The sequence below is a fragment of the Bos javanicus genome, chromosome 2 (assembly GCF_032452875.1).
Source record: "Bos javanicus breed banteng chromosome 2, ARS-OSU_banteng_1.0, whole genome shotgun sequence".
NCBI classification, from domain to species: Eukaryota; Metazoa; Chordata; class Mammalia; order Artiodactyla; family Bovidae; genus Bos; species Bos javanicus.
This window is the reverse complement of record NC_083869.1, coordinates 121,829,127-121,849,745: the sequence shown is the minus strand read 5'-3', so window position 1 is coordinate 121,849,745 and position 20,619 is coordinate 121,829,127. Positions and strand designations below refer to the sequence as shown.

Here is a 20,619-nt window from a genome sequence, read left to right as displayed (position 1 = left end):
TACACTCCCTCTTTATCACCAACAACCACCCGCCACCTAGGATAGGAGCCAATCTCATTTATTTTAATTATCTGAACTTAACTGAGAACTAAGAAATCAACACAGTAGAACTGACTCTTCTCCTTTAACACCTGCTTTGCCACCTCTCTGACCCTGGCTGTTAAGGTTACATAGAGAGAGAGGAGGACAAGAGGGAGCGTCTTCCAGAGCAGAAAGGTGACACTGGACTCAGGAGGACTTTCCAGTTTTTTAAGAGGCTCTCTGGAACAATTATAGATGGAACAAAAAATGGAAACAATGACAGACTTCCATTTTTTCTCCCATCTGCAACGATGCTTTTGAACTGTGGTGCTGGAGAAACCTCTTGAGAGTCCCTTGGACGGCAAGGAGATCAAACCAGTCAACCTAAAGGAAACCAACCCTGAATATTCATTGGAAGGACTGATGCTGAAGCTGAAGCTCCAATACTTTGGCCACCTGATGCAAAGAGCCGACTCATTAGAAAAGACACTGATGCTGGGAAAGACTGAAGGCAGGAGGAGAAGGGGACGACAGAGGATGAGATGGTTGGATGGTATCATTGACTCAATGGACATGAGTTTGAGTAAACTCTGGGAGATTGTGAAAGGCAGGGAAGCTTGGTGTGCTGCAGTCCATGGGGTCAGAAAGAGTCGGACACAACTGGACAAATGAACAACTAGAACAGAGTCCAAGTTAGAACAAGAACTTCCAGATCTGTTGCTCTATCCCAGCCATGCTCCAAGGATCCCTCTCAGCTTCTGCTTTCACAGCCCCAACAGGGAACTCACTTCCTGCCTGGCACTGCTACACAGCTGCAGCAGTGAGAGGGTTCTCCATACTGAGCTGACTTCTGCCTCCCTTTGCCCCAAGTCACAGCAGAGGAGTCCCAGTTGTTCATAATTGTCCCCAAATGGGGACACTAAGGACATAAAAGGCAAAGAAGTGGCCCCAGGGTCCCCCAGTCCTCTCCGGAAAAGGCGCAGCTACGTGGCTCTTCATGCAAAGTTTCTGGCCGCAGCCTCCTGCTAGATCCTGCTCCATCCCAGACGTCACAGTCCTGGAGAATACTCGCTTGGTCCCCTTAAAAGCTCATCTGGTTCTCAAAACTCTCAACTTCGCTGCTGCTGCTTTGAGACAGAAGTGTAAGGTTTCTTGAAACAGTGGGCCACTGAGATAGAGAAGGGTGTAAGGGTGTGTGTGGTAATGGTGGTGATGGGCAGCGTGTCCATGTTTTATCAATCTGGCCTCCAGCCTCCAAGAAGGACAAAAAGGCAAACGATACTCCTCACCCTGTGCCTCAAATCCAGGCTGCTTTGACGTCTGGAAGTTCTTCCTGGTGTTTTGTTTTCACGACATGAGCTGCAAAGAAGTCAGTTTGCTTTGGTTGGGGCCTGAGAGGAGCTGGGCTCCATGCAGGGCAGGAGAGCGCTATCACGGAGGGCCTACTGTATGCCAGAAGCAGCAAGGGGTGTACCTAAAAGTGATATCTCATTGAACCCTCACATAACTGTTGAGTTAGGGATTAGTATTCCCATTCACAGAGAAGGACACTGAGCCATAGAGAGGGCAACTAAACTTGCCCAAAGCCACACAGACAGGAAATGGCAGGATTGGGATTCCAACCAGGCCTGGCATTGCCTGGTGGGACTGGGTCTTTGGTCAAGGGTACTTGGACAGATTCACTCAAATAGCTCCATGAGGTGACTGAGGGACCCAGGAAGCGGTGATCACTATTACAGTTCACCCACCTACCCCAAACCTGGGAACGTTAATAAGCAAAACACTCACGCATGCGCAGCCCACGTGCCCGTGCGGCGAGATGAGGGAAGAGCAAATATAACTGTCCAGGGATTGTTGCCCAAACAAGTTCCGACTCCGCCTCTATGTTAATGACATGCAGATACATATAAATTTGCACAAGCAACCGCTCAAATCTTCGGGAGCAATGGGGTGACACTGGAGCGGTTGCTATAGAAACCCAAAAGCGACCCCTCCACCCCCACCCCCGTTCCCTCTACTGCACAAGCAAACGCGTAGACACGTTCACAAAGACCCAGGGTTCCTCGCTCCAGGGCCTAGAGGTTCGCGGAGTCTCAGAGGGTGTGACCGGAAGGACCCTCAGAAAAGGCGTTCTGCCTGGGGGAAACAGAAGCCCAGAGAAAATCTCGGGAGAGCACGGCCTTCGGTTGTCCTCTGCTAAAACCGAGGAGAGCTGGGGGGGCTCTTCAGGTCCGCGGCGGAGACGCCTACTCCGGCCTAGCAACGTGAGCCCCGCCCAGCGTTGCTTGGCAACCCCGAGCCCAGCAACCTCCGGCCACGCCCCCTAGTAACTGCTCGCCTAACCCGCGCTTCTGGCCATCTCTGCCAAATAAAAAGCAAGGGGCTGTGGACTTCGGCCAAAAGGTGGGTGAAGGTTATGCTGTCCAGACCTCCAGGCAGCCTGAGGATTTACGGGATCACCTATAGTCCTCTCCGCGGCGCAAGGTGCCAGAGGGCCGCATTATCACTCCCATTTACAGAAGGGAAAACTGACGCTCCGAAAGGAAGTTTCAGTCCAGAGTACGGAGCTGCTTCTTCCTTGAGTGCTTGGAAAAGCAGCAAACGCTCTCCTACCTTCTTGGGAGGAAGCCCTGGGCCTTGAGAGGGGGCGCACAGACGTCCCCTTACTGCCTTGTGTTAAAATAATGGCCCAAGTTGCTGCCGAGTCAGCATCCAGCCGCAGGTTGCATGGTAATTTGCGTAGTTTGCATACAAGACGGAGGCCCAGACAAGGCCCTCGGAACCCTGCCCCCTCCCCCGTTCAATCCAGTTCCCACTCTGTCCCACCCCACCCCCGCACGTGCTTCCAATCCCTACCGCGAAATTCCCACACTTCGTCCCGCCCCCAGCTGGGCCTCCAGTCCTGCCAGCCCCGACCTCCATCCCAAGGTCTAGGGCCCCCTCTGCTGTCGATCGCGAGTAGGGCAGCAGCAGAGTTCGTGGGGCAGAGAAGTGGTACACCCCCAACTACTGTCCCAGTGTTCCCAGCCCAGGGCGACGTAGGTAGACTTCGAGAACCGGTGGGAAGTGGTACAACCCTTCAAGCCGAAGCAGCGGGTGGTGGGTAAGGCTGGCGTCCTGCCGCAAGTTCTCTCCTCCAATGCTAGCCCTGCTTCTGGGCCCTGAGTTAGGCAGCCAGGAGGCAGTTAGAGCCCATGCAGCTCTCTGGAGGTGCACACACACTCAGATACCTTACAATTGCAGCTGCTGTTAAGAGCTTACCCCAGCCCCCAAACAAAGCAGCACCATCCCACCCTAACAGCAGCCTCCAAACCCACCCTGAGAGTCCACCTCCCAAGCCAAGACCCTTGGCTTGTCTCCAGTATCAGTCCCTGGGGGCTGGCAAGAGGAACAAAGAAGAGACATCAGAGACCCACAGACAGACATAGAATCAGACGCACACACATGCCCACGGCACTAGACACACAGAGACCCTCAGATATGCACAGAAACAGAGACATGGGGATTATGGTGGAAACCTCCAATTATCAAAGGGAAAAACCTTGGTAACTGAAAAATTTAAAAACCCCTGCAACTTGCTCTCCTTCTCTCCCTAACAAACTTTAAGTGTCTATGCCCTTTCAAAAAACCTCATTTCTTTCTCTCCCCCCAACCTAGAGCTGCCCTCTCTCTCATCACTACTTCTTCCATCCAGTTCAAAATACTCATTAAAATGTTTCCAGAGCCCACCATGGCAACAGGTGAACCCTGGGGCACAGTGATGGCCCAGGACCTCAGATACTCAAAGCTGCCCCACCCCTCCATCCCTAGCACTTTAGCTCTGCCATACTTGTGCACAGAATCTTCCAGATACACCTACCCCAACCCACACAGGGCCAGTCCCAGGGTCCCTCCTGTCCAGCCAGCAGATGCAGTCTCAACTTTGCCAAATTCTTTATTAAACCAAAAATCAACACCAAGCAAATAGCAGAACAGCAAATGTAAACAGCTAACTCTCCCCTTCCTATGTCCCTGTTGCTCTCCCTGGAACACTTAAGAGTTCAACACTGGTGGGGGAATTAAAACCCCTCTTCTATGAGTAATGAGGGTCAGGTCTCTCCAGGAAGGGGACTATCAGTGCCAGCTCCATCTGTAGGGCCCAAAGAGGAGTCCAGGGCTGAGCCAGGGGGCTCTGGAGCTGCAGGGGGCTGGCAGAGAAGGCCATGAGTCCCAGGGACTGTGGGAGGCTGAACAGGTGGTTGGGAAAGTTCCTCCTGTCCTGGGGACATCAGTGAGGCTTGGAGCTGCTGGGTCATGGCCACCAGGGATTTGAGATGCTGGAGCAGGGCTTGGTTGGGACAGGAAGCCCTGTGGCAGTGTTGGTCATGGCCAACTGGTGATGCTGAATAGGGATGCCAGGACTGGCACCAGCCTGGTTTTGGAGGCCACAGCCCTCGCCCAGGACCCTGCCGGGTCTTAGGCTCTCCCCACAGACTCCCCCTGCCTCTGGGTGGTCTCTGCCAAGCACAAATTCCCCTTGGAGCCAGGCTGTCTTTGCCCTGGCTCTGCTGCATGGCACCCCCTGGGGGAGGGGAGCCCTTCAGGGCCACATGTGGTCCCTTGTCCTCTGGCTGGTAGCATCTCATCTCCACTTTTCGGTTGAAGGAGACCATTTTGCGAACCTTCCCCCTCAAGGCACCAGATCCTGCCATGGCCGGAAGCCCTGATTGTGGGAGCAGCAGAGCCAGCAACAGGCTTGAGTGAGTGGCTTCCAGGCCTGGAGAAAGATGGGGGAAAGAGACCAAAGGCTTGGACAGAGAGAACTCACAGCCCCCAGAAACTGCATTCTGTCTGTGGCCAAGAGGTCTACAGCTTAGATCCCAAGAGAGCTTTCCAGCAGTAAGATGGGGCCCATGAGGGGCTGAGAAAAGTAAGTAGGCAGCTTTAAGATGCTCTCATGGTGTGAGAACGGGTTCACTGGCTGAGAATGATGCATGGATAGTTTGATCTCCAGACTGTGATTCTACCATAGAGTCCCCAGATCAGGCAGCCCAGAAACATCAAACCCTCTGCTCAGGAATAGGCACACCCCACTCCTTGATACCACCCCACCCCCGCCCCCAACCATGCTTTCCTGGAGCCACGCCCTGGAGGCTACCCATGCACAAAAGCCAAGCCTGGCCCAGGACAGCCGTGGTAAGAACATCCCTCCTTTCTCTTTTATTTAGGCCTGGCTTTCAGCCGATTATTTCTGGTTCCTGCCTCTGCTCTGCCATGTTTGAGTCAAACGTGACTGGCCAGTGAGTTTCTCATCAGCCTTACTGGAGAGGCTAAGTGGTGGCTAGGAGCCCAGTTTCTGCTACTGACTGACTCTGTGACTCTAGACAAGTCACTTGCTTTCTCCCTACCTCAGTTTCCTCATCTGTGAAATGAAGAAACTAACTACCATTCTGATAGAGTAATGTTGAGGACTGACTTAATATTTAAGTACGGCTTTCAGAACGCTGTCTGGCACACACTAGGCGGTATACCAGTCTGTTCTCACACGTGCCTGTCTCGGGAATTCCCTGCTGAGGCGTGCCTGCCTCCACAGAAATGGGGTGACTATGTCAGCAATGCCCGTCTGGTCACCCAGTGAGGGGAGGCGGGGTGTGGGACAGGCCTCGGGCACTCACCTGGACCTCCAAGAGGGCGCAGCCTGGAGGGCAGGGGCTGGAAGGCAGGCAGGGGCAGCAGGACCACCCTCGCCTGTTCCATGGCTGCTAAGCCGTGGCACTGCTTGTTGTTGAGGTAGGAGTAGAGCAGGTGGCAGTTCTGGGTGTCCCGAGAGCTCTGTGGGCACAGTCTGACCACGCAGATGTCCTGTGGTTGCAGGAAGGAGAGCAGGTTTAGCAACAGTCATGCTTTGGTCCTGTGAACACCCCTGGTCTCATCTGAACCTCTGAGAGCCGTGTGAGCAAGAGTGTCCCCATTTTTCAGAGGTGGGAACAGAGGGACTTGCCCAGGGTCATACAGGAGGTCTTCAGTCACTGGGGGGGAACTGGACCCGGATATCTTAAACCAGGTCTCTGCTCCAGAGTTGGAGCAAAAGAAAGCTCAGGGCTGGGGGGACAGTGCTAGGAGGAGAGGTGGTTCTTACGGATGGGTGGTTACCTTGGCCTCAGCTGGACAGATGCTGGCCAGAAAGTCCCAGACAGCGTCAGGGGCGATGCAGCTTGCAGAGCGGATCACCTGGGGCAGGGCCTGCAGGCAGGTAGGACGGCCAGTCAGCCTCCCAGCTTCCCACCCATTTAGGGCAGACTCAGGACCAGCTATCTGGAAGTCATGGCCTGTGGCCAAGAGGACGGGCAGGCAGTTGATCAGGGCCCCCCATGGTTGTTGGGGCCCTAATTACTCCTGGAGGCCTACAGCCTGTCCTGGCCAATCTGCAACTTCTCAGAAACCCCTCACTCCCTCCTCGAACCCCTCATCCAATGTTTTAGCTGATCACTCGCTCACTCCTGGTTTCCTCTGAACCAGGCAACACCAGACCTTGTCCTGGGTCCTTCCTGCTTTATGCTTTGGGTTACAAGGAGTCCTTTGCCCATGTGTGAAGTGAGGCTGGCATCTCATTTGCCCCTATGCCTAGCATGGGGCCAAGCACAGAGAGGGTGCCAATGATTTAAGAATGATGAGTGTGTCAATCAATGAACGGCGGTGTGTGTAGCTGAGGGGGCTGGTTAATGTGCGAAGGAGTCCCTGAAGAGCAGGGCAGGAGCACCTGGATGAGGCGACAGCTGTGTCCCGAGACCAGCTGGGCCCTGACCCGGAACCGCTTGATGCAGAACATGTCCAAAGACCCCTCCCAGGGCAGCTGGGTGGGCAGGGCCTTTGTGGGCCCAGCAGGCATCTGGAGCCTAGGAGGGAGAGAGAGACAGAGCCAGGCAGAACAGGTCATCAGGGCTTCCCCAGCAGCTCCTTAGTTTTCAGAGAAGGTCTTGTGACTCCAGTGGGTGCTGGAACACTGGTCCAAGTAAGGCCTTACAAGGCGGAGACCAGTAGGTGGGGGTGATAGTTCCATTGCACAGATGGGCAAAGTGAGGCCCACACAAGAGGCAAGATTTGCCTAAGGCCATATGGAAAAGCCCAGGTTTTGTCTGCAGCCCCAGTGGGTGCCTCGCCTACCCACCCTGCTGGGTTGCCCACCTCCTTGCCCACTTCCCCACACCTGTCCTTGCACGTTGCTAGAGGCTTCTCCTTGTTTTGGGGCATATCTGGAAAGGACACAGGAACTTGGCTTGTGGCTCTCTGGAAAGCATGGTCCCGCATCCTCCTTGCAGCTTTGCGTGAGCTTGGCCGCTCACACGAGGGCTTCCAGTCTGCAAAGAGCAGAGGCAAGAGCTGAAATGGAGGCCAGGAGCTAGGCTGAAGCCAGCCCAGGGCATTACAAACTGGGTTTGAACAAGGTCCTTTTCGAGGTGACCTGGGACACCCTGCCACCATCGCCCCAAGTCATGAATCCGTGTCGCTGCTGAAGCCCACGCCCAGTCCAGGCCTGCCCGCCGCCCCTGCGCCCCTCCCGTGTCTCCCCCGACCCGTGCAGATGCGGCAGCTGGGGTCTAGGAAGTGGTGCTGGTGCTGCTCCATGCTGTCCCTCGATGTGGCGGGCAGGGCCTGGGGGCCGCCGTCTATGGACACCATGGGTCCCTGGGAGGCACAAGAGGAGAGAGGAGGTGGGCTGGGGAGGCGGCTGGGGAGTCAGGAGGCCTCCTGTTATATGGAGGCCTCAGCGATGTGGTTTTGTGTTTCTAAATAAACACCCCTGGTCTCATCTGAATCTCTGAGAGCCAAGTAAGGAAGAGTGTCCCCATTTTCCAGAGGTAGAAACAGAGGGACTTGCCTAGGGTCACACAGTAGTTCTGCAGTCACAGGGGGAACTGGACCCAGATACTGTAAACCAGGCCTCTGCTCCAGAGCTGGAGCAAGACAGAGCTCAGGGCTGGGGGGGCGGTGCTAGGAGGAGGGGTGGTTCTCACGGCTAGGTGGTTACCTTGGCCTCAGCTGGGCGGATGCTAGCCAGCAAGTCCCAGACAGCGTCAGCATAATACATTCTTCAATTACAAAAGTACCATGAACTTATTACAAAAAATTTAGAAAACACAGAGAATTTGAAAATAAAAAAAACAAAAATCATTCTTTGTCTCACCACTCAGAAGCAACTGCTGATATTTTGGGTATTCCTTTATAATAGCTTATCTATACCCAGAGTTTCAGGAATCCTTTTGCTAAAAGAGCTGGGGGATTTCCCTGGTGGTCCAGTGGGTAACAATCTGCCTTCCACTGCAGGGGATGTAGGTCTGATCCCTAGGCGGGGAACTAAGATCCTACATGACACAGGGCAAGTAAGCCCGCCCACCACAACTAGAGAAGCCGGCAGGCCGTAATGAAGATCCCTAGGATCTTCTAAGGGATCCTAAGACCTGACACAGCTAAATACATAAATAAATAACTTAAAAAAAAAAAAAGGAGCTGGGATCATACATGCAAGCTTGTCTTTTCTGTCCATGAACCACAGCAGAGGCATCTACCATGTTACACGGTCCCTACAGACACAGCACTCATGGGGTGGACTGGAGTGTGCGCATCACCATTGTTGCGCTGCTGAGTGACAACTGGGTCATGCCCAGGCTTTCACTAGTACAAATAACACTGAGGACATCCTTGAGCAGAAAGTATTTTCCTAAACTTTCAATTTACCTCCTTAGGATGAGTTCATAAGCAGATGACAGAATCAGGGAGAATGAACATTTTTCAAGTCCTGATGCCCGTTGCTAAATAAGCCTTCTACCTTACAATAGAACCAGCTTTAAACACAGAGCAAACATTTCTTTAGGAAGATTTGAAAAGATCTTGAAACTTACTTTTGCCTTAAAACCACCTCTAGAGCAGTGGACAAGGCTCAAGCTTAGGAGTCAGACAGCCTAGGTGCCAGTCTCCCCCACTGCCAACTAAGCGACCTTGGGTGTGAGGTGCCTCACCCATCTCACTCATTGTGAGGTCTGAATGAGGCACTACTTGTAAAAGGGGCACATAGTAGGTGTTCAACCAGAGGGACTGCTATTCTGTGTCATCTTCCCCTCCTCTACTCTCCAACCACTCTCTCGACCCATCTGTCTCTGGCTCCTCCCCCTACATTTGCATTCAACTTTCTCAGGGAATGCAGATTGGTTTGGGTTAGGGAGCAGCCACACCCCCTTAGGGCTCTTCTTTGCAACACCAGCAATTCTGGTTGTTGGCTTGGATACTGGTGCAGAAGAGTAGGGATTTCTGTTGGTCATGGCCACTGCCGTTTCCCCAGGAAACATGGCTCAAGGGACCTGCCCGACACTCCCCTATCCTGGACACACAACTGATTAGACCAGGGTGAACATCCAATCCATGGAACACCCAACCAAAGCCAAAGCAGCCTTCTCCTGGGAGTGACTGAAGTGAGCCAAGGAGGCGCTCCGATTGGCTGCAGGAGGCTGACAATGGATTGGATGGATTCACTGATTGGAGGGCTGCTCCAGCCTGCTGGGCCAAGTGCAAGATGGAGGAGCCAAGGGGGTGAAGGAGCAGGATGTGCACGAGGATCGGGCAGACCCCAGGGGAAGCAAGGACACGCTGCACAGACGGCCGGGACTCCATGCCGCTCCCTGCTGGAGCATCCTCAGTCCTTCTGCAGAACAGAGTAAGCCTCTGCTCCTTAACATTCCCTAAAGTCACTGCCTCAAACAGCGTGGCCCACCTGCTTCCCAACCTGGGATGCGGTCGGAGTGCCTGAGGTTGGGGGAACTACAGAGATGGGACTCACTACTCCACACGTGGGGTTCAGCCAAAAGGCGGGGGAGCAGCACTGAGAAGGTGTCGGCAGGCCCCATGCCGGCAGCTGTCTCGCCCCATGCTGGCAGCTGTCTCGCCCCATGCTCTCCCAGACCGTGTGCAGCAACCGACGTTCCCTGGTTTACAGTGACAACCCTGGGCCTCAGCATAGTCAGGTGCCTTGCCCACAGCCACACGGCTGGGGAGGTGAGGGCTGGGGCCCGTGGGCACAGGCCCTGCCTGGCGACCACCAGGTCAGGCTCCCACTTACCACCAGGTCCTCCAGGGTCAGCGTCTGGTCCTCGTCCCGCAGGATCTCGACTTCCCCTTTGTGGGTCAGCTTGGAGGCCGGGAGGCTACGCGGCTCCCTCTGCAGCTGCTCAATGATCTCCAGGCCCTGGTAGAGGGGGCAGCCCCTGCTCAGCTGGGGTTGTGGGGGACTGGCCACCAGGAGCCCACGTGCTCCCTTTCCTCCCCTGCCATGCCAGCCGGTTGCCTTCCTCCACACCTCTACTTCCGCAGCTCCCTGCTCCCTAACCCAGAAAGACCCACCAGCTGCCCTACCTTTCCATAGTCCACTCATTCACCCTCCAACTCAAACCCTGCCTCCCCCAGGAAGCCTTCTTGAGCTTTGCTCCTCCCACAAGTCAAATCTGCCCTAGACTGTATCCCACCCACTCTCTGTCCTGCAAAGAGTGTGTCATCGAGAAAGCACAGCCACTGGCCACCAGCTGCCACTAATAAAAACCCACAATGTGGTGTGGCCTTGGGCAAGCCCTTTGTGGCTCTAAGCTTCAGCTGACCTGTTCTTTAGAAATGAAATTAAGATTGTCATATTAAACAGCTTACATAGAGTGCTTAGCCTGGAGTCTAGTTCATAGTATTTGCTCCTTGTGATCCTTATTGTTGATCAATGTCATCGTATCTGAAATGTTTCTGGAAAGCTTATCTGTCCCTTTCTAACAACCCCTGGAGAACAGAAGCCCAGTCTTCCCTGCAGGGCTGGCTTTGTGGGCATGGGCTCCATGCAGTAGCCCAGGGCCCTGTTCTAGAAGGGCCCCATGCTTCATGCTGCTGTCGTCTTGAAATTCTTCATCATTCAACAAAGTGCTCGCGTTTTCATTCTGCATGGGCCCCACAGTTTACACAGATGACCCTACTCCCTGACCCACAATGCCCCGACAGAAGCTCAGACTGCAGTGGGCAGATGCACCTAATGGATTACACTATTAATTCTAACCAGCCTAGTGTCTGTCAGAACAAGGTCTTACTGCCCCCAGTCCATCCATGGGCCCCACTCCCTCGGTCAGTCCCCCTCTCTCTCACTGGGCCACCAACAACCATTACACAAACATCTCCCAAAGCTGGCTCAGTGCCCACACTTCCCCCATCTCAGAGCCATTCCCAGGGAGGGAGAGACCCACAGACACAGAGTATGTGGGGGTGCAACTGTGAAGTGTGGGGGGCTGTGGGCTTCCTCACCAGGCCCGGGGCACCAGGAAAACATTCAGCCTTTTCTGGAATTTCTGGGGCTGGAACTGGAGCAGAGGCGTCACACTGGGTCTACCCACCATGGATGGCGGATGATATTCCTGGACTCCAGAGTCTGGGCCAGCATCCCCAGTCCCCCCGCCCCTGACCCTGACACACACACACCCCGAGTCCAGCTCCACAGAAAAGCCAGGGGACGACCACACCTCAGGGACGTCACCTCTACCAGGCTCTCCATCCTCAACCCCCTTCACTTCTGCCTCTTTTCCTGTTTTATCCGCCCCAGTGACAACAGTCTCTCTGACCCTCTCCCCGTCTGCCTGCTCTGTTTCCTCATTTCTGTTTCTGTCTATCCTGTACTCCCGTCTCACCACCTTCTTCCTCACTCTCTGTCTCTCCAGCTCCATCCTCGAGCCTCCCCCAAGTCCCTCTGCCAGGTCCTGACCTGATCTGACAACTCACCCTCTTCTCCTCCTGGTCCCGCCAGCGGGCCAGTTCTTGGGGGGCCAGCTGGACTGAACTCATCCGCACCAGGCCGTGGGGGGTGATGTCTCCATGAACCACTCTGAGAAACAGCTCCTGCAGGGGTAGGGGCTGCATCACGCCGCTTGGAGAACCCCCACCCCAACCCTGCCGGGCACTCCCAGGTCAGGCTCCCAGATACTCCAGGGCTTCCCACCTCGGAACAGGCCCCAGCCCAGCCCGGAGGCCCGCTCACCGGGTTCCTGGGGTCCCGCAGGTTGAACAGCAGGCTGCGGTACTTGGTCTTGTAGCGGCCATTGGTGGCTTGTGTCAGGTTGAAGAGAGCTGCCTCGATGCCAGCAGCGATGCCCTCCACGACCTTCTCACTAAGCACCAGGTCTGGGTGCTTCCGACGGCTGTGGGGTGGGGAGGGGAACAAGGGTAGGGCCAGGGCACTGAGCCTGAGAGCGAGCAGGGGTGGGGAGCAGGGTTTGGGCCAACTCTGGTTTCTACTCTGAACATTTTCCTAAGTGAACCCATCTCACTCTGTGGGAAACAGGTACTATCATTCTCCACTTACAGATGGGTGACTGCTGCTCAGAGAAGATAAGGAGCTTGCCAAGGCCACATAATGAGCGGAAAAGCAAGGTCCGATTGCTCGGCCCCTGCTCTCCCTGACCAGTGAACCAGGGTATGGATGGAGGGGCAGAAGCCGGGGGGTGGGAGGATAAGGCACTGGTCAAGGCAGAGGATGGAGACCTGGTCCTGGGTATAACCCTGAATCAGCCACTGACTTGCTGTGTGGCCTTTGCAAAATCCTGCCCTCTCTGGGCCTTAGTCTCACCATTAGTAAAATGAGCGCTCTGAGCTCAGATCTCTGAGATGGTCCCAGCACAGAGTCGCCCTGTGTCTGAAAGCATTTTCTGTGGGTGATATCCACAAGGACAGAGCAGACACTGAGAGCTGCAGTGGCTTAAAGGAAAAGCGCCACCTTGAAGCCAGAGAGACCCAGGCTCAAATCCGGCTCTCCACTGGCTTGCCGTGTGGGCAAATGACCTCACAGGACAAAACGCGGTTAGTGATAGACACACAAGCCCTCAGAACACGGCACAGCCCCGGGAGGTGGGACATGCGAGGGCAGCCCTTCAGGGTGTGCCGGGTGTCAGAGGAGGGGGAGTAAGGCCTTACCGACTCCACAGCGCCTCCTGCATGGTGCGGACCACGGTGCCCCGTATCCCAATATCCAGGGGTGGCTTCTCCTGTTGGGGCTGAAGCTGAGCTGTGGGGAGAGAGTGTCATGGGCTCCCAGGGGATGCTCAGGGGCAAGGGTGTGGGGCAACTCAAGGCTGAGGGGTTTCAGGAGGTAAGGAAGGGGTCCCACCTCAGGGACCCAAGGTGTCTAGGATGTCTGTCTGCTGAGCCCAGGCAGCCAGCAGCCCCACCCCTTTGGGGAAGGACTGCAGGCAGATGGTGGGGGGAGGAGAGGAGTCCCAGCAGGGGTCAGGCCAGGAGCTGGGCATGAGCCCCTGTGTCCCCAGAAATTCCTGGAAGACAGGCGGCTGCTGAGGGGCACCCTCCACAGCCCCTCACCTAAGTCCTCGCCCCCTGCTTGTTCACCAGGTTCCTCCTCTTCAGCCTCCACTGGGCTGTGCTGTGGGGGAGGGGTGAGGAACTGAGGCCTTGTCCCTGGGTACAGCCTCCCAGCCCCAGGGTCGGGGGCGGGGGCACCGTCTCCCCAGCCACCTGTGCACCCCCACATTCGCCCTGACCTGTGTGAGCTCCAGGGAGGGAGACTGCGTGGCCAGAGCAGAAGCACTCACCCCTAGACCCTCAGCACTGGGCTCCTGAATGCGAACCCTCACCTGCAACAGAACGAGGAGGCAGAGAAGAAGGGGGAGTCCCTGGGGTGCAGGGAGTGACTCCTGGGGATGGTGAAAGGGGTCAGAGAGGCCACCAGGACCCCCCTCCCCAAGGGAGGTGGCTAGAGGATCTTGGAATGGTGGGACATGCCAGCTGGCCAGGAAGGAAGGTCCATGACCACTCTCTCCCCAGATGCATGGAGGCCACGGGCCCTCCCGCCCTCCCTTGCTGCATGCAGTCAAGCTCCTGAACTCAACAGTGCAGGGGAAGGAGCACACAGACACCAGGTTAGATGACGGTCTAACGCACCCCGGGCTGTCACATTCTGTGTGACTGTGGGCAAGTCAGAGCATCGCTCTGGGCTGCAGCAACGTCTCTGTGAACCACATGCCCATGTGTCTCTCCCAGCAGGATTAAGTGACGTCAGTGTAAAGACCCTGTTCTGTACCTGGCGCCTCACGCGGCCCCGGGCCCTGCGCCTTTTCTTCTTTCTGGGCCTCTGGGCAGATGAGGCTGAGCTGGCCTCCATCATGTCCTCCAGAACCTCCAGCTTTGGAGGTAGCTGCCCCCCTGCCTGGCTGTAGCTCACGGCCCCCAGGAGGCAGATCACTGGTTCGGAACCAACCTGCCAGGGGAGAAGTGCCTTTCAGACTGCTAACCTCACCTGCAATTTACAGTCCTTTCTCTTCCCCGCTGAATGGTAAGCTCCATGAGGACACAGAACACGTGTGTCTTGGCCCCCACTGTACTCCCAATGCCTGGAAAAGGCCCAGCACACAGTAGGGTTCAGTAAATGTTTGCTGACTGCCTGGCCTCCATCCCAGGAAAGAAGCCTGGCATCATTCTCATCCTCTCGGCTTCGCCCTTCCTCCCAGCCACGTTCACAGTTACTTGGACCCTATACCAAGACCCTTCTCACCCTTATGACCAGAGATGCATCTTACCAGGGGCTCATATCCTGTTCTGAGTCCACCCTCTCTTTCTCAAAATCTCTGTCAGGCCCGTTTTTGGGGATCAGTGACTTGCCTTTTCCCCCTGAAGCAGCCACATGGTGAACATATCCATACCCCTCTGAAAGCCTACTGATCATCCCTCTATTACCCAGAGAGGAAGCCCTTCATGACCCATTCAAGGCGCAGAGTAGTTCTGGGTCTTCTGATGACCTATAGAACCTATTCTGCTCCCCTTTCTGCTTTGGCCGCCAGGAAGCTCAGTTTTAACTTTAAACCTAGCAGTTGTACCTTTCCAGGATTGGTAGAGTGAGGGGTTGTTAGTAACAAGATTTCCCCTTCTCCTTGCCCTTTTCTTGCTTTCTTTAGACTTTTATCCCATTTAAGTGTATTTTGATTCTTCCAATTTATTACAAGTCACCAGAAGTTGTTTTAAAAGTAGGTGGATCTGAAAACTAATCCTTGAGTGAATGATCATGAATGGTCAGGTTCCAAGGTTTGGGGGAAGATGGAAGTCTGAGAGTCACATCATAGGGAGTGGGGATGCTCTGGAAGAGGGCAGGCAGGGGCAAGGGCCTGGGATTGTCTCTGGGGAGGACCCCTCCCACCCCACCAGACCTCAGAAGAGGAAGAAAGAAGAGCAGTAATAAAAAGCAAAAACCTACGTAACACACAAGCTTCACTCCATGGGCCATTCTCATCGTCTCCTTGGAGAGAAAGAGGATAGAAAGATTAGAATTCAGAGGACCCAGTGACCCCCCCTCCCTGCAGTGAATTCATAAGAAGACACCCTTACAAAGGTGAAAGATGTATATTCAGTGTTCACCGGGTTGGCATTTGTAACTAAAAAACGGGGTACAATCCAATGTCCATCAAAAGGAGAATGGTTAGTAAACAGTGACACAGTATACTATGGATTCTAAAAGTGAAAGCTGCTCAGTTGTGTCTGACTCTTTGCGACTCCATGGACTATAAAGACCATGAAATTCTCCAGGCCATAATACTAAGTGGCCATTAAAAAGAGTGAGTCAGTAAAAGCCACCATTTGTTGAGGGCTTATAAAGCAGCTGGCTGTGGAGGGAGCATGTCATACATGATCCTACTAAGATCTCTGAACACCACCATGGACTATGTACTATTTCTATCCCCATTTTATAGATGATGAAACTGAGGCTCAGAGAGGCTCTGAAAAGTCCTGTAGCTACTAAGCGACAGAGCTAGAATTAGAATCTAGTCCTGTCTGACTCCAAAGTCCAGGCATTTAACTACTGGGCTATGTGGAGAGCACTGACAGATGTGGTAAGATTCATGGAAAGATGTCAAGCTGCATAGTTGGGAGAAAAAGAAAAAAATAGGTTATGGAGCAGTACATGTTGCATAAGCCGATTTATGTAAATATATATTTATAGATGCACAATACAGGTTATCTCTGGGGAATGAAATTCCAGGGGGACTTTCACTTTCTACTCGCAGACACCTGGGTATTTATGTTATTCAAAATGAGCATGTGTTTCTTTTACAATTACATACTATTTTTAAAATTAGAAAGTTCAGAACAATGTGTGTAGTGTGCTACCATTTGCTTTAAAAAGAGACAGAATTTTTAATTTGTATTTGCTTGCATCTGCATAAAATACCTCTGGAAGTATCCACAAGAACCTGGTAACAGAGGCTTCCAGTAGGAAAGGAACTGAGAGCTGGGAAGAAGGTTTTTCACTTTTTTTTTAAACCATGGGAGTGAATCAGCCTTTCAAAAAAGTAAATTGAGAAAAAAAAAAAGGGGGGGGGCGGAGACAAGAAAACAGGATATCTGGGAAGGAAAGCAGGTAAGAGATTAAGAATGGTCTTTACAAGTTTAAAACCTTTAGGCTGGCCCCTGTTCTCAGGGGTTCACATACCAGTGTTATGAGGCTCCAAACAACAGGCAGCAGAATCAGACCGGCAAAGACTTCAGATACTGGACTTATCAGACAAGAATACAATGTATGTACGTATAATATGCCTAAATAAATAAAAGGTGAGGGGACTTTTCTGGTCATCCAGTGGTTAAGAATCTGCCTTCCAATGCAGGGGCATGGGTTTGATCCCTGGTCAGGGAAGTAAGATCCCACATGCCTCAGGGCAACCTATACCTGCACACTGCAACTAGAGAAAGCTTGCATGCCACAATGAAGACCCAGTGCAGCCAAAAAAGAAAGAAAAAAAAAAAGAAAAGGCGAGGTCAAACACATCAGTCAGTTCAGTGGCTCAGTCGTGTCCGACTCTTTGCAACCCGACGGGCTGCAGCACGCCAGGCTTCCCTGTCCGTCACCAACTCCCAGAGCTTGCTCAAACTCCTGTCCATCGAGTCGGTGATGCCATCCAACCATCTGATCCTCTGTCATCCCCTTCTCCTTCTGCCTTTAATCTTTCCCAGCATCTGGGTCTTTTCAAATGAGTCAGTTTTTGGCATCAGGTGGCCAAAGTATTGGAGCTTCAGCTTCAGCATCAGTCCTTCCAATGAATATTCAGGACTGATTTCCTTTAGGATGGACTGGTTTAATCTCCTTGCAGTCCAACGGACTCTCAAGAGTCTTCTCCAAAACCACAGTTCAAAAGCATGAATTCTTTGGTGCTCAGCTTTCTTTCTAGTCCAAACATATGATGAAGGGCAAAAATACACATAAAAGACCAAGCGTATTTGGTTGGGAACCAAACACAACTTCTGGAAATGAAAAATATGATAATAAGTATGAAAACTTAAAAAGTCAATATATAGGCCTAACAGTATTAGACAGCTGAAATAAGCTAGTGAACTAGAAGATAGGTTTAAAGAAATTATCCAAATTATTCACAGCACAGAGACCGTGAAACACAATCAAAGAAACACAAAAGACAGAGTGAAAAGCACTGATTTCACTCAAACCAAAGTCCCAGAAAGAGAGAACTGAGCAGAGGGAGTATTTGAAGACAGACGACTAAGAATTTTCCAGAATTGATAAAAGACAACAATTTACAGATTCCAAAAGCTTAGTGAATTTCAAAAAGTTTAAGTAAAAGTAGATTCACACCTAGACACATCATAGTGAAACTGCTCCACAACAATGATAAGGACATCCTAAAAGCACCAAGAGAAAAAATAACCATCTAACACTTTGCTAACCATCTAGCACTGACAATGTGCTATCACTGTTATGAATACTCTCCATGTTAGTTCACTGAATCCTCACCATAACCCTGTGAGTTAGATATCGGTACTGTTATTGCCCTTATTTTACAGAAGAGGAAACTGAGGCACATAGAGGTGCAGAAAGGCTAGTCAGTTTCCTCAGCGTCATACAATTAGTAAACCAGAGACCTAAGATTTAAATCCTGGCAGTCTGATCCCAGGGGTTTCCCTGGTAGCTCAGCTGGTAAAGAATCTGCCTGCAATGCAGAAGACCCCGGTTTGATTCCTCGGTCAGAAAGATCCGGGGGAGAAGGGTTAGGCTACCCACTCCAGTATTCTTGGGCTTCTGTGGTGATTCAGATGGTAGAGAATTTGCCTGCAATGCAGGAGAGCTGGGTTAGATCCCTGGGTTGGGAAGATCCCCTGGAGGTGGGCATGGCAACCCACTCCAGCATTCTTGCCTGGAGAATCCCATGGACAGAGAAGCCTGGTGGGCTACAGGCCATGGGGTCGCAAAGAGTCAACTGAATATAGTTCCCTGTGCTATAATGAAAAGAATTTGAAAAAGAACAGATTCAGTGAGTCAAATCACTTTGCTCTATACTTGAACCTAACACAACACTGTGAATTAATTATACTTCAATTAAAAAAAAGTTTTAAAAATTTTGATATTTGGCAAAACTAATACAATATTGTAAAGTTTAAAAATAAAATTAAAAAATTAAAAAAAATTATCTTAAAAAAATTTTTAAATAAAGATATCATAGAGAAAAACCGAGAGTTTTTTTTTAATGATTTTATCTTTCTTAATAAACGTTAAAGGATGAACTTAAGGCAAAAGGAAAAAAACATGATCCAGACAGAAAAGCTGAGATGCAAAGAGGAATTCTGACCAAAGAAAATGATAAATATGTGGTTAAACCTAAACAAACACAGATTCTATGAAACTATAATATTTGGGTCATTTGTGGGATTGGGAAAATAACTGAGGACTAACTTCCTAGATAACAACATCACGTAAATTGGGAAGGTGCATGCCTAGAATTAAAGTATTCCAAGATCCTGTTATTTCAGAGGAAGATAGTAACTACCTTTATACTTTGATAGCCTAGGTATTTCTGTTGACATTTCTAACAGACATCAAAAAAATGTAAATAGGACACCAAAGACTTCCAAACTACTAGAGAGATAAAAAGGAATAAGAAAAGGCTGTCAATCTAAAAGGAGGCGATAAACCCCACTTGGCTGCCAAAGATGGCGGAAGGGCAGGTCATTGTGCTCAACGCCCAGAGCCATCATGGCCAAGCAGGTGCTTCTGGGCCTGAAGGTTGTGGTCGTGTGCTGTGAGGGCATCAGCATCTCCGGCAAGTTCTACAGAAATAAACTGAATTACCCGGCCTTCCTCCACAAACGGATAAACACCAACCCCCTTCTGTGGCCCCTACCACTGCCGAACCCCCGAAGGACTGAGGCACACTGCTCCATCAGAGCAAGCGAGGCCGGGCCGGGCCGCTCTGGGCCACCAAAGGTGTCTGAAGGGACCCCCCACCCTACAGCCAGAAAAAGCAGATGGTGGTTCCTGCCACCCTCAAGCTTGTGCGTCTGAAGCCCAGGCAGAAGTCTGCCTACCTAGGGCCCCTGGCTCATGAGGTTGGCTGGACGAACCAGGCAGTAAAAGCCACCCGGAAGAAGAGAAGAGAGAAGGCCAGGTACCATTCTCGGAGACGTAGTAGCTAATGAGGCGATGGAAGCAGGCCGAAAAGAACACAGAAGAAAACTGACAAACTCACAGACGTCCTCAGGACCCATGGGTTTCTAGTCTGAGCCCAATAAAATGGTTTACTCGTCATGCTTGGCCTGGCCTGGCCTTCCTCCATCACCACACCAGGCTGTGGGGGGCCCCCAGGGGCTGCCATCCAGGTGCCACAGGCAGCCTGGGGCTTAGAAGACCGGGTACAGCGGAGGGGCCTTTGTCGTGGCTGTTTAAGAAGGGCCTTTTTAAAAGTGTAGACAGGGCTGTGTTGTCTACGTGGTCTAAGGGCTGTGCAGGCACAACTTGCCTGAGACCTATTCCTTCATGAGAGTTTTAGGACATAGGCGGTTGGAACAATCAGTGCTATTGCAATACTGGCAAAAGTGAGCTGGAAGACTTAGTTGGAAGGGACACCACATTGAGTACAGGAGTCTGCTTAAGCTTCCCACATGGTTGGATATACACGCAGCTGCTAGGCTGTGAGACAATGGCTAGGCAGCACAAATCTGGGGTTCTAAAAGGTATTTATGGAAGGGAAGTGCAGCCAAGGGGTCACAGGCATTCCCCCTGTGTCTTCCCTATATTTTGTGATCCAAAATTAATCCATTAATAAATAAATAAAAGGAGGCAATAAAAGGGAGAAAGTGTATAGGAAATGCATGGTATATTCAAAGTAAGGCAGTAGGAATAGGTTCAAATGAATCGATAAATACAACAAATGTAAATGGATTAACACTTCAAATGAATACAAAAATTACCAGATCTTTAAAAAAGAAAATCCAATTATAAGATATTTATAAAGGAATTTGAAAGACAGTAGATACGTGTATAACAGAATCACTTTGCTGTACACGTGAAACATATGTGTTAATCAACTGTATTCCAATATAAAATTAAATTAAAAAAATAAAATTTTTAAAAGGGAAAAAAAGTATTTGTAAAACCTATTTCTAAAACACAGTGATGCAAAAAGGTTAAGAGAAAAAAATGGAGTAATATGTGAATGGGTAAATACTAACCAAAATAAAGTTTTATAGCTACACTAATATCAGATAAAACAGATTTTAAGGCAAAAAATAATGAGGTAAAGACCTTATTACATAATGACTAGCAGT

At 51.6% G+C, this 20,619-nt stretch overlaps 1 protein-coding gene and 1 pseudogene across 1 annotated transcript in view; one reads left to right on the top strand and one right to left on the bottom strand.

The window, feature by feature from the left end:
* Positions 1–3,937: 3,937 nt before the first annotated feature.
* The window catches only part of SPOCD1 (SPOC domain containing 1), a 39,372-nt gene continuing 22,690 nt past the window's right edge, over positions 3,938–20,619 (bottom strand). The window contains exons 3-16 of the mRNA XM_061431241.1: positions 15,269–15,310; positions 14,102–14,278; positions 13,563–13,655; positions 13,384–13,444; positions 12,982–13,072; positions 12,050–12,209; positions 11,794–11,910; positions 10,112–10,237; positions 7,575–7,686; positions 7,208–7,358; positions 6,761–6,896; positions 6,154–6,243; positions 5,676–5,862; positions 3,938–4,777 (exon numbers count right to left, since the gene is read on the bottom strand). Of these exons, the coding sequence (XP_061287225.1) occupies positions 4,110–4,777; positions 5,676–5,862; positions 6,154–6,243; positions 6,761–6,896; positions 7,208–7,358; positions 7,575–7,686; positions 10,112–10,237; positions 11,794–11,910; positions 12,050–12,209; positions 12,982–13,072; positions 13,384–13,444; positions 13,563–13,655; positions 14,102–14,278; positions 15,269–15,310 (2,211 nt within the window). The 3' untranslated portion in view covers positions 3,938–4,109. The remainder of the gene's footprint in view (positions 4,778–5,675; positions 5,863–6,153; positions 6,244–6,760; positions 6,897–7,207; positions 7,359–7,574; positions 7,687–10,111; positions 10,238–11,793; positions 11,911–12,049; positions 12,210–12,981; positions 13,073–13,383; positions 13,445–13,562; positions 13,656–14,101; positions 14,279–15,268; positions 15,311–20,619) is intronic.
* Positions 19,006–19,949, top strand: LOC133235912 (large ribosomal subunit protein uL13-like; annotated as a pseudogene).